Here is a 13,159-nt window from a genome sequence, read left to right on the forward strand (position 1 = left end):
TCGGCTGTTGCATCTCTGGTAGGATAACAGAACCTACTACTGTATTTTCTTCTCAAAACAAACCAGTGTTCTTGAGCATTTTGTCTAGAGTCAGATTAAAAGTGATGCCCAACCCAGTAAAAAACCAGAGATGATACTGGTGAATAAAAAAAAATTACTGCTATTTTAGTTCATAGAATCATCAAGGTTGCCTGTAAGATCATCAAATCCAACTTTGAATCTAGCACCACACCATGGCTCACCACTGAGCCACATACTTAAGTGCCACATCTACACACCTTTCAGGGATGGTGATTCCACCACTTCCCTGGGCAGCCTGTTCCAATGCCTCAGTAGTTGCTCTGCTTTGCTCGTAATCCTGGTAATTCCATGTTTCCACAAATTAGAATAATGTATTCTCAATTCATAAGGTTGAACTGAAGCAAGAATCTCACATTTGAGAAAGTATTAGTGCACTTCAGTTGTAGAGCAAGACAAGTCTGCCCCAACACTCACTGCACAAGCACAAGAAACATCTCCCAAGTCATTTGTTCACCTCCCTCTACAGTCAACACAGAGGGATACCCACCCTCACAAGAGGTCCCTTCCTTATCCACTGAGGACAAATCACTCCAATGCCTGACAGGTGGGATAAACTAACTTCAGACCAAGAGAACACTCATTTTAGAACAAATCTCCAAATTTCAGACAACTAGTGTTCAGTGAGGTTATTACAGTTTTTGATGCTAATCAACCAGCATGGTGCTAATACCGTGTTTTGACAGCATTTAGCAATAGACCCTCTGAGAACAGATAATCCCATAGCTACAGTTACAGTTATACTGATCAGATTGTACTGTCACAAACACAGCAGTGTCCATCATCTCCACCAGCTGATTATTTCCTAGAAGGTGAAATATGAGGTCTCCATGTAAACATGAAACACTGAATATTTTGCTGAAAGTTATTTCCATAGTTTTAATAAAAAATAGTACACAAAGGAAAATTTCTTGCCTTAGAAGTGGAGAGATTACCTGGAAGTTCTTTTGAGGAACAACTGAGTGCAGGATACATTTCCTCACTTTGAAAGTCACATCAATATCAGAACAGACAATATGTACACACATAAAGCAAATGCAGAACTGCATTTCAGAATCCAAGCAGCACCATTCAATGGGCTGACAGGCTTGGCAGAAAGCAGCTAGATTGTTTTAATATGCTTTTAGCAAATATAATTGTATGAAACACATTACTACTACTAGGGAACAAAACCAAAACTTACTTTGGGGTTTGATGCACTTCTGACCACCAGTTGTAGTTGGTATAATTGACAAGAAGCAGGATTTGACACCAGAGGAGAACTAAAGAAGGATGAGTGGGAATCATGGACTGAACAAGGTCACTCAAACTTTCAAGGGTATAGAAACTACCATCAGATCCATCTCCTGTAAAAAGTCTGGTGGCTGCAGCTGTGATTCTTCTAAACATCCCTGAAAACAATAAATTTTGAAGTTTTAAAATTATTCAGGGTAGAAGTCCTGCAAGAAAGGTATATCCTAAGCAGTTTTACAAATTTAAGGCAAGTAATGAAGTTTGCTTAAGGGCAGTGTGTAAACCAGAAATTACCAGCTCTCAGACTCAATAAATAATAGGTTTAGATAGGTTTCATTACGATTCTAATTAATCTGATACATGAAAATCTTCATTAAATTTAAAACTGTCACCTGTGGACCAGGACTAGTTCATTTGTTTATAAATTAAAACACAGATGTTCTACTTAAGAACCGTGAGGTAACTACTACCCTGCACGTTAAGGAAGAACACCTAAAAGTATGCAGAGGATGGCTTTCCAAATACATTTAGCTGAAATTAAATTTATCCTCTTTCATCCATTTTCTAAAGTGCAAAAACTGTTTCTGCCATTAACCTGCATATGGAACACTCAGCAAAACCCAGAATTTTGCTTTCTGACTTGCTGATTCTGTATTTGTATGCCAAAACAAAGGTTGGGAAAACAAGAAATATGAGAAGGGTGGGAAAACAAGGAAAGTTGTCAAAAGGTATAGGACTTTCTGATTTTCTATGAGAAGATAAGATCAGGGCAAAATAAAAGGTTTCTTCAGAGTCACTTAGAAACCAAGAGCTAATCAGAATAATGAAGGAAATCTGCAGTGTTACTTGCTTTCCTTGCCAGACATACAGAAGAAAGAAGCTGTAAATTCCACAGCCATGTGGAGCAATTTAAGCTGCCCCCAGGATTGATAAATACACAATGTAAATAGCAAAGAATGAGAAAAATAACTGAGTCTCAAATCTCTGGTTCCATTTATTAGCAAACCAGTGCTAGCCCCATTCCAGCTCCTTGCATTTGCAGAAACTACACCATCTAGCGACTTCCTACAGTCATAAAAGCCACTGCATGCTCATCTTTTTCCTTTGTCCATGCCTTTTATTTCTAACTTCAAAGGAGTACACTGAGAATGTTCACTTATAATCTAGTAGCTTCCAACAGTTGGAAACACAGGAGTCAGCAATGCTCACATTTTGAAAAAACTGCAACGAGTGAGAAGACAAAATCCAAGTAGAACAGTGGTTAAAAATGACAGAATACAGCCTATGTTTCCAGACACAAACTGCTATAAGGTACACCCATAGTTAGGAGAACATAATTTAGAGAAAATTATCATGGAGGTTTTAACTGAACAAAAGAAAAGTATTACAAATTCAGGCAGTTAATTACTCCTCAACCTAAATAAATACATTATGACACAAAATTACAGCCCAGGTGTTGGAAAAACTTTCTTTTACTCTGCTACACCATACAGGTACTAGTAGTAATAACATACCTGAAGTTACTTGTAGTCTTAAATTAATTTCTACAGATCATCCAATCCACATATCCCAATGCTCTACATGAGTATTTTAATATTTAATTTTAATTTTGCATGAAAATTTTTACATAATTCCTGGCAAGACTCCCAGTGCAGCCTGGAAGCCAGTCACAGCAGCAGAACTAGCTGAGCCTTCCCTTTCAATTATCCCCAGCTCCCACTGTGGAAGAATCCACTACCCCAGTTTCAATCACCAGCTTTATTTTCTGATTTCACTGCTCCTGGCTTGACAACATTTAATCACTTTATGCCAAAACACCCTGGTGTAATTTATTTGTTATAACATTTGCTTCAAATATTTCTCCTAAACATAAATTACTCTGTAATTAAAATATATAATATTGTAATTATGTATTTTTATATAATAAAACAGTATAAAAATGATTACTGTAACAGACACATGGGAAGAGAACTGCCACTATCTCCAGAGTTCTGGGCCCTAAAGCACACCTGAAACAAAGATGAATTTTGTGCCTCTTCACACACACTCCAAGAGTCTTTGCACCAAGAACCTCAGTTTGGAGGACTCCTATTTTACAGACCAAGGCAACAGAACACAGAGCTCCTTATCCCATATCTGCAAGGAAGCCTATGAAGAATAGGGGACTTGTGCCAAGACCTTTTAAACTGCAGACGACTAAGAGTAAGCCAAGGTTGCACTTCAGCTGCAAGCTGAAAATCAGAAGGCAAAAAGGGCAGTCATAGTAAAGAAAGAATTGAAGAAAGGGAAGACAGTACCACTGCTCAGAAAATAATACTAAGGAATCAAGCTAAGGACTAAGGAATTACCAAAGGGCTAGAGAATGGGTATTCAGCAGAAGAAACCTAAAGCAAAATTAGCAGGAACCTGCTACCTTTCCTGATTTTCTGGGGTGGTTCGTTTTTTGTTTGGTTTGTTGGGGGAGGTTGTTTGTTTTATATATTTTTATTAATTATGACAAAACCCCGGAACCTTCCTTGTCATGAGTCTGAACTAGTGATCTGTAACTCAGTATTTTAAGCCTGGACATACCCACCAACCTCCAAACTGAGAGAAAACATGAGAAATATACCCACAAATTTGGAATGCTTTGTGTTTTTTGGACTGAAAAAATTTTAGACAGTTAAAAGGAAAGATGAAGAGTCACTAATTACAAAATGTGCCCTGCATGCACGAGCACTATGTTTGGTAAGTTCTTTATATGGAGTAAGACATAACATCTTCAGCACTTACATATTCCTTCTCAGTAGTTCAATGCATTTATGAGTTGTCTTGGACCTTAAAAACCACTCTGCCACTGCATGCTATAAAATGGGCAACATTTCAAGTATTACCTGATTTGAAGATATGTATTAAGCACATAAGCAGTGTGCCCAGCTCCTGGCAGTAAAAAGTATGTTGCTGCTCGTTCATGTCCACTTTTAATTGCTTGGTAACAATATCTTCCAATAGAATGCCAACCAGTTGTAGTAAGAATCTTGAAAGAAACACATATACAATCAACAGGAAAACTATCAATCTTTCAGAGCAAGATGAGGTTAGCCTATGAAACTTCGGTTTGAAAAACAAAACATGAAGTTCTTGTCCATTCATCCTAAATAACATACTAAATGAAATGCTACAGAATAGGTTAACCTAAAACAAATAGGACGCTATATGATCATAAGCACTTCAATAATTACATATTAAATCTAGATTATCTACTCATTGGCTACAGCCACAGAAGCATTCATACACTGTCCCAACTCACTTACAAAGCAAATATTCAGAATGCTGCAGAGTCTTTATAGTGATTTGTTAAAAGCAATTGAGTTAAATTGAGCTAAAAACAGACAGTCACCACAGCTCAGCTGAGCAGGGGTAATTCAGCAAGCCACAGTAATTCACCTGTTTACAGCCTCATCTATCCACATGCTACTACACAGCTTCTTTATCAAACCTCCAGCTGGGACAATGTGTGGTGCCAAAAGCACCACCAAAAGAGGGCACTTGAGGAAAGGCACCCTTGTTCCTGGCCATAACCATTACTCTGTTACTTACATCACTGCTGTTGGACATAAGGTCACAGTATGGGTGTCCAAAAGACCCTCATCTGTCTACCCATCACCCTCACAGTGAGTTGAATGATATGAAACAGCATTCTATTCCTATCTGAAGTTCCCTACTTGAGTAAAAAGTTCTTATTTTCTTAAACAAACACCTATTTCAAATGCTTCCCACCAAATTAAAACATAATGCCTTAATAACAACATTATGTCAACATAGTACTACTGCCATCTCTCCATGCTTCTTTTGCCTGAAGTTTTTCACTCTCCAAGGACATCAACATGGGAAGCTAACTAGACAAAGCTGGGCCTTCAAAATAGGAAAAGAAGAGCAGGACTAACTCAATAGATTTGTTTCCCACTGCTGCCAAGTTTCTAATACAGAACCTGGGCTTCCACTTAAAGGGATGTTTCATCATTTAGTCTCTACACAGAACAGAAGGAAAGCAGTGAAGTTTCTGAACCCGAATTTATTAAGTCCAGGATTCACCCATTTTAACAGCTCCATTAGGTCCTTCACTTGGCTTGGGAAGACATACCAGGACAGTCCAAAGTCCTACTAAAATCCGCTCAACTTCTCCATCTCTGTCCATCTCAATAATTCTTCCTCCAACACACTTGTCCCATATCAACTAATTAACAGACTAGATTCCCATCAGACAGAAGTTTTATACATGTTAAACACTGCCCAAGGTATGTGTGATTTCTCAGAACTCTCTACCTTTCCCCAAGTTATTCAAAAGACAATGTACCTGGAAAATGTCTCCTCAGGTGGGTATTTCACCTGTTTGACCTCAGTGCGATCCTCTGGTGTGGACACGTTATTTTCTCCACATCTCAGTCTGCTGATTGCTTGACATGAAATCAAATATGGTGAGAAGGAAAGCTCCTGTATACGGGATAGAACGATGTCTTCTGTTGACTGTGAAATCAGAACTCTAAGGATAGCTAAAATTCCAGAAATCCACAGCTGGACAGTGCTCACTGATGCCTAACACAAACACAGAAACACAGAAGATGGAATACTTTTGAAGTTAAATGACCCAACACAGAAATGTATTAAAAATTAACATTTTCATTACTTGTGAAAAATTGGACCCTTACGAGAATGGAGCAAACCAGAAATAAATTTTGAGTTCAGATCTTACAAAATACTATTCCTGTGGTAACTGTCAAGCTCATATTCACCGTTAAACAACCTCTGAGCTATAGAAACAGCACTATTTCTTGTATAAGAAAAATGTGATTTACCTTTTAAACTGCATTCTATTTTATTATAATAGTATCTTCCTTGACATTCCTGATCCTCAAAATACAAAAGAAGGGAAGTAATTCATAAGCAGAACATTCATGTATCAAGTGCTCCCAATTGGTAAATCACATTAGTTCTAGCCAATTTGTTCCCAAACTCTGCTGCAGGTATTTAAACACCAATTAGCAAATTATTAAAGAGAAACACATTTTCTTTTGTTTTGCATGGAGAGATACCAGATTCTCTCTTCTTTGAAAACAACAGCTTACCATTGTTTTAGGAGTAACAAACATACTCCTTAAAAGCATGTCCACAGGGCGAAGGGATGAAGGAGCCAAAATTTCAAACAAAGTGTTCAATACTCCCAGAGCATCATGAGAGTCTATATGCATCTGTGAAAGAAAAACACAAAACTAATTTGTAATTACCCACTAAAGATAAATTCAACACAAAATTAACATTCCATGTTATAAACATTTCTATAGCAACCTATGTGTAAATAAAAGTGTTCTTTACAGTACAAAATTCAGAGCAACCAAAAGCTATGAAAGATCAATTGAAGTTTCATTGCAGGCCTTCCTAGACATAAGCTTTGATAACATGGACAAAAATGTGTCATATGAAATCCAATGTGCATATGACATATAATTCATTTGGAGAAATAGGCCTTATTCAAAAAATGAGACCAGAAGACTGACTTGTCATAAAATTTAAAGACTTTTCTCCTCCCTGCACATCCTACCAGGTTTATTTATAGAGAGCAATGCTGGTCACGACTAAACTTAAGCAGGTAACTAGGAGGAAAGAAATCTAATCATCAGAAAAGTGAACAGCTACAGTGGTATTAGAGCAACAGAGGTAGGACAGCTTACCTAAACAGTTTTTTAGATAAATTATAAAACAATCAACTCCAAAAAGCAAGGGACTGGACTAAAAATCTAGATGACCCTATCCTGCTTCAGTAATTTGGAAGCTGATCGTGTGCAGTCACACAAAACAACAGCAATTTCACTTTGCCAGCATTTTAGCTCTGCTCTAAAACTGTTGTCTGATCCTGCCCACTCTCCCCAATGATGAGATCTCCTCATGGGATTGAGGAACTGCCATCATGGAGCCAAGAATATCTAGGGCTGGAGCACCTCTGCTATGGAGGCTGGGAGAACTGGGGTTGTTCAGCCTGGAGAACAGAAGCTCCAGGGAGACCCTACAGAACCTTCCAGTACCTAAAGGGGCTACCAGAGAGCTGGAGAGGGACTTTTTGCACAGGCAGGTAGTGATAGGACACGGGGCTTCAGCGTAAATGGCTTTACACTGAAAGAGGGTGGATTTATATTAGGAAGAAATTCTTTACTGGGAGCATGGTGGGGCACTGAACAGGCTGCCCAGAGAAGGTATGGCTGTCCCACCCCTGGAAGCGTTCAAGGCCAGGTTGGATGGGGCTTTTCGTAATCTGGTCTGCAATTAGACCCATTGTAGCCAAAGAAAAAATAATTTTGACATTCTATAAATATGGGACAATCTTCACACCATTTAATAAGTGTTCTGATATAATCATGTATCTAAGAGAAACAGAATGAGCTTCCTCTGGAGACAGTCGATCATACTGCATATACTTCATGCATTTAAATATGAACTTCATGACTTCAAAGACTTAAGTTTACCTTGCAGTAATTGTTTTTTCCACATATGGCAACCACAATTTCAAGAAAATTTGTCTTCATAAAAGGAAAAATAAAAATCAAATATGCAAAGGCATTATTGATACATACATTACAGCAATTATTATAGGTGCTTGTAGCTTAAAAACCATCATATAACCACCTGTTGTTTTGCAAGCATTGGGAGAATGATGTCAGCTATTTGCCGGGACAATCTCTTCCATTTATCTTCATTTTCTTTATGACACTGTTGCAATACCAAGATGAACATTTCTAGTACCTGAGGAAAAGTCAACAACAACATAAGTAAACACCCATACTAACAGAAAACATTCAAGTAATACCATATTTGGAAAAACCTTCATTTCAACCACCTACGAAAAAAGACAAAAGACTAAAAAAATCTACGTGAGAAATCTCACATAATTTTTAAAACCCCATTTTCAGGTTAGAAGCCTGTTCTTAGTTAGAAGGTTTTTGGTGGTGGTTTTTAAAGAATTTTCCAGTTGCTTTCATAAATTAGGAAAAAAAACTGTTGGCTTTGTACTTTTTAAATGGTATTTGTCAAAAGACTACTCAAACAACTGGAAAAAGAATCATCAATCTAAATACCACATCACGTTTTCAATAAAAAGGGGAGGAAGAAAGAGAGTAATTTTCCATATGTATACTCTGTCTTGACTCTAGGTCCAATAAAGTTTAAATTTGGTCAAGGAAACAAAACAGACATTTTTATGGGGCTCATTCACCTGAGATATGTCACTTTCATATAAAAGTTTTAAGAGACAACATAATGGAGCACACCAAGCAAGAAGCACTTCTGGTAGCTGAATGTGTTAAGGGTTATGAAGGACTGGCAGAGAAGAGACACAGCAAGCAAGAATGTTAATATATGGACTGGCAAGGGGGACAGAAGAATCTATTTCAAAAAACAAGCTAGAGCACTTGTAAAGCAAATTCAGGTAGTTCAGATTAGGGAGAGGGTGGTTCCCAGGTGACTTTCTTCCCAAAAGGTTTTATCATGAGAGAGGAGATAGGAGCAATTCCAGGTTGAACTACTTAACTCTGGAGCTCCATGGGTGGCAGCTACAGTTGTAACAGAGAGAATTTGATGGCTGCAGCTCTTTGAACCTCTCAAATGCCCAGGGAAACCACTGCAGACCATCCCAGCCACAGCCAGGGAACAACAGAACAGCCCAGGGTTGGGTCATACGTATTGCACCAGAAGAACAGTGCAGAATAAGACTTACAAATGGGATGGTGTGGGAAGAGCAGTGCATGGGTGGTCTTTAATAGGTTAAGTGTGTCAGAAGGGGATCTGCCAGCAATTGCAGTACCTTATGTAACACAAAGTTATTCACTATTTCACATCATGTGTCTACAGAGTGTCATTTCATATAGTTATATTAGTCATTTTATGATTATAAAACTACAAATTCAAAAGAAAATGTGGATACACAAAATTACCCCAATCTGAACACGTAGTTCTAACAAATTATTTTGACAAGATGTGCTGACTTTTTTCAGAAAATACAGTGCTTACATTAGCATACACTAGAACTGCATTTTCACATTATGAAAGAAAGGCACATTAGGTTTGTTAAGCACCTCAATAAGCAGTAAGATCCCATGTTGATCATGTCACATCTCTTAAAATTACTTTTATGTTTTTCTTTAAAACATAGTGTATTGAAGAAAGTCATTGTTATACTCCTACAAAGCAGAAACATGTTTTCCAGACTCGTGAGGTCTGGGTCAAAGTAGTAAGTCATAATAAATACCTAATTACCAGTGTCATTACCTTGTTCAAGTAAGTGTTATTCAAGATAATGTTATTGTACAGCAATACCTAAATCATCTCTGTGCAGCATCTTTCCTAATTTTAAACTTGTCTCCTTTTCCATTTTACTCCCATTCTTTTAAGTTTCTTCTCTTTCACCAACCTTCTGTTTATTCTGTCTGCAACACAGCCAAGATCACGATCCTAACTGGAGTTTTTTAGTGCTTTGTTTTCTAGGCTTGACTATGCAATTCTACAGATACGTTACTTGACTTGAAATACTGATTTGTAGTGTAGAACCTTTCCCATATCCTTAAAATTCTTTGCATACTCTCTCTATAAGGAAAGATACCACACAGAGTCCAGCTACTCCAGTTTTGTATAGAAAACCATCAATATTGCCTGAAGCACTTTTAGAAGTCACAGCAATGTTACCCTTTCACAGACCACAAAGAGGGACCCTTCATCCTCCTCTCCTACCTGATGGTACTGGATAAGTCTCAGCAGCATTGACACTACAACCTCCTTCTGGGTTTCCAGCTCTTTTCCAGCATCAGCTTTATTTGTTCCTCTTAACACAAAGAGATCATGAACAATGGGTTGCAGAGCAGGTATTGCTGAAATGAGATGTATTTGTTTTAGCATGTTTAGAATCACTCTTGAGCAGTGATTTCTTGAACTAACAGTTCAGTTACTAAAAGTAAACTGGGCTCTAGTTCATTAAAGGTTTTACCCATAGCTAAAAACCCACAAACCCCATATTTATTGTGCATAATGATGGCTATTATTTTACTTCTTGTAGAAATTTTAAATTATGGACACATTCGCCCATTCTCACAGAGCTAAAAAAGATATGTTTATAAAGTAATTCTCAGCAGAATCACTGGAAAGTATGAGAGAGATGGTTCTACTTAAAGGCTGAAAGTAGAAGGGAAGTGGACCAAAAATTAAAATCAAAGCCTTGAACATAGTGCTAAGTTGTGAACTTATTACTGAATAAAGTTTCAAATAAAAGCTTTGTTGTAATTATGAACAATGGAAAATGTGGGGCTGGAGAGTTAGTATGATATAATAAACTTTGTGAAGAAATTAAGTGAGAAGTATTTCATGTCTTAAAAATTTAAAAGCTGGTGTCTTCTGGAACACTCAGTACAGTAACAGTTTTCTATAGTTCAGCAGTCAACAGTGGTTTCATTGTTGAACTATTACTAATAAGTGTTGATGCCTTTTTTCTTTCCTTCCTTTTTTTTTAAATAATAAATTTTTAATAAATTTTTGTTTTAGAATTACCATGTGTAACAGCTTTCCTCCCACTGGCCATGATACCATCACACAGCTGAATGATCTTTGGAATTCCAATTATCTGTTTGGAATGATACCGCTCATAAGATAGCAACACCAGGAAAAAGAAGATATTAGGAATAATTGCTTCAGACTCCCTGAAAACAAAACAAAAAATTAAAGTGTCAAGTTTGAATTGCACAACTTTGTTCAGTAAAACTCATCTTTCATCTTTTTACAGTCAGGGTTTTTTTGAAGAATGTGTTGTTCTGGTTTCATGTAATATTGCCAAAATTTTTGTGCCCTGTTCTGTACTAAGGGTTTTTTTCCCAGGGATTTCTTTCAAGCTTTGACCATTACACTTACTAGTAGTATAATATACTGTCTAATGCATATTAGATTATTTCTGTACAAGATCCACAGAGCAAAAGAACAACTTCTCTCTTCATTCAAACTCAAGTGTGAGAAAAAACAGAAATAACTGACAATGAAAGTTTCAATAGCTTGCTTATGATCAATTAGGTCCTACACAATGTGTACCAGGTGACCAGAAGACATATGGATTCACTCTGAATCCACAATAGGAAGAAGTAGCTCTCCCTTAAGCAACTGAATCTAGGAATGAAATGCTGATTTCTGAAAGCATAGCTTTGGCAGGGGATACCAAAGGAATGGGTTTACAATACCAAAATGGAGAAACAGAACAACACAGTTTCAGATTATTATTATTTCCTATGTTACTTCCTGACTTCTTCAGTCACATGGAACCTAAAGCATCTGAAAAGGTTACCACTGGAGCCAGAGAATAAACAAGCACATTTCCCAGATGGGAACTCTCCCTTTCTCATAACGCAGAAATAACCAGCAGATCTAATCACTACTTATTTCAGAACAAGACAGTTGCAAACCCTCACTGTTGAAAGGATCTTTGCTAATTTCATACCTGAACTGTCCTACTTCAATGTATTCAAATTGCTTTAGCACAAATCCAATAAACACCTAAAGAGAGAATAAAGTGTGCATCAGAACAGAGACATTAATTCCCATTTGAAATCATTTTGACAGTTATAGACAGGCACTGAAAATCATTTGCACTACGTTATGAAATGTTCCTTCTGCAGTTACAAAAGATGGAGAATCCTGTTGATGTTACAGCTTATTACAGCTTGCATGAACTTATGCCACGTTTTACCTATAGTCTGTGTATTTTTAAGTCTAACTTAATCTTTCACTCATGGAATACACTATTTGAGGTATTACAGTCAAGAAGTTAAGAATCAGCCAAAAATCTAAACCAAGATAAAATCCGAAGTACTTATGTATTTAAAAGAATTATCTCTGTATGAACGTACAGAAAAGTTAAGTATTGCAAGCCACACTAGTTTATAGACCTGAAAATACTGTAGTAAATAAAACACTTCTAAGTAAACCACTTAAATTTTATGTTACAGATTCACTGCTTTTATGGACAACTACACAGACTACTGTGTTTGCCACTAGCTCCCCTCACTGCCATTAACATCAAACAATAGCTGTCAACCAAGATGTTCATTATCAGTCATAAGAAAGTCCATACTCTCAGTATGGGAAAAGGTATTTCCATTTGTAAATGAAGTTTTATTTAATAAAACTGTCTGTATTGTCCACATCTTTTTATTCCTAAAGTCAATCTTGTGAGCAGTTCTTGAATTGTTTTTACAGAACTCAGAAAGTCATTTACAAGCAAAAAACTCCAGAAGTCTGAAGCTATTTGTGGCTGGGGGGTGGGGGGGGTGGAAATCTCACCCTCCTTTAAGTCTTTGTTTTCACTTATTGTACAACAAATGGACCATTGGAAGTATTTTTGCTGCAAGTGTTCATTGAGCCCACTGGTGAGATCCCTGTATGACAATTTGCAAATGTGGTGAGGTACCAACCTGATCTGAATCCAGAAGACAGTAGTTAACTCGCAGCTGAACCAGTTGAGCAAGCAAGTCTAGAACTTGTCTCTGCAGCTGTACTGACGTTGTTGTTGTGTATTGTTTCAATGCTTTTATGACAAGGGGTTCAAATAAACGAATGTGATTGTGAATAGCATTCTGTAATAGAGAGATTTTAAAGTAATCTAACATCTGAACAGGTCTCTGATTCAAAGCCAAGTTAGTTTTAAAAGGAGGAAAAATGCTTTAAATCTAAGATACAGCTCTTTCAGGAGAATACAGATACCTTATCAGCACGATGTTTTGCTGCACTGGAAATACTAGTTTTCAGCTGTGTAGAAACTTTCTGCAGCACATCAAACCATCTGTTACAA

The 13,159-nt window shown here is 37.2% G+C and overlaps 1 protein-coding gene across 3 annotated transcripts in view; it reads right to left on the reverse strand.

Annotated features, from left to right (window-relative positions):
* HTT (huntingtin) overlaps nucleotides 1–13,159 on the reverse strand; it is a 78,671-nt gene that overhangs the window by 26,595 nt on the left and 38,917 nt on the right. For all 3 annotated transcript variants that reach the window (XM_069014556.1, XM_069014555.1, XM_069014554.1), the window contains 10 exons: nucleotides 13,072–13,150; nucleotides 12,783–12,944; nucleotides 11,810–11,865; nucleotides 10,876–11,024; nucleotides 10,066–10,202; nucleotides 7,969–8,085; nucleotides 6,417–6,539; nucleotides 5,648–5,886; nucleotides 4,185–4,327; nucleotides 1,262–1,469 (listed from right to left, as the gene is read on the reverse strand). In XM_069014556.1, coding sequence (XP_068870657.1) covers nucleotides 1,262–1,469; nucleotides 4,185–4,327; nucleotides 5,648–5,886; nucleotides 6,417–6,539; nucleotides 7,969–8,085; nucleotides 10,066–10,202; nucleotides 10,876–11,024; nucleotides 11,810–11,865; nucleotides 12,783–12,944; nucleotides 13,072–13,150 — 1,413 coding nt within the window. The remainder of the gene's footprint in view (nucleotides 1–1,261; nucleotides 1,470–4,184; nucleotides 4,328–5,647; nucleotides 5,887–6,416; nucleotides 6,540–7,968; nucleotides 8,086–10,065; nucleotides 10,203–10,875; nucleotides 11,025–11,809; nucleotides 11,866–12,782; nucleotides 12,945–13,071; nucleotides 13,151–13,159) is intronic.

Source organism: Aphelocoma coerulescens, chromosome 4 (genome assembly GCF_041296385.1).
Source record: "Aphelocoma coerulescens isolate FSJ_1873_10779 chromosome 4, UR_Acoe_1.0, whole genome shotgun sequence".
In the NCBI taxonomy this organism is placed as follows: Eukaryota; Metazoa; Chordata; class Aves; order Passeriformes; family Corvidae; genus Aphelocoma; species Aphelocoma coerulescens.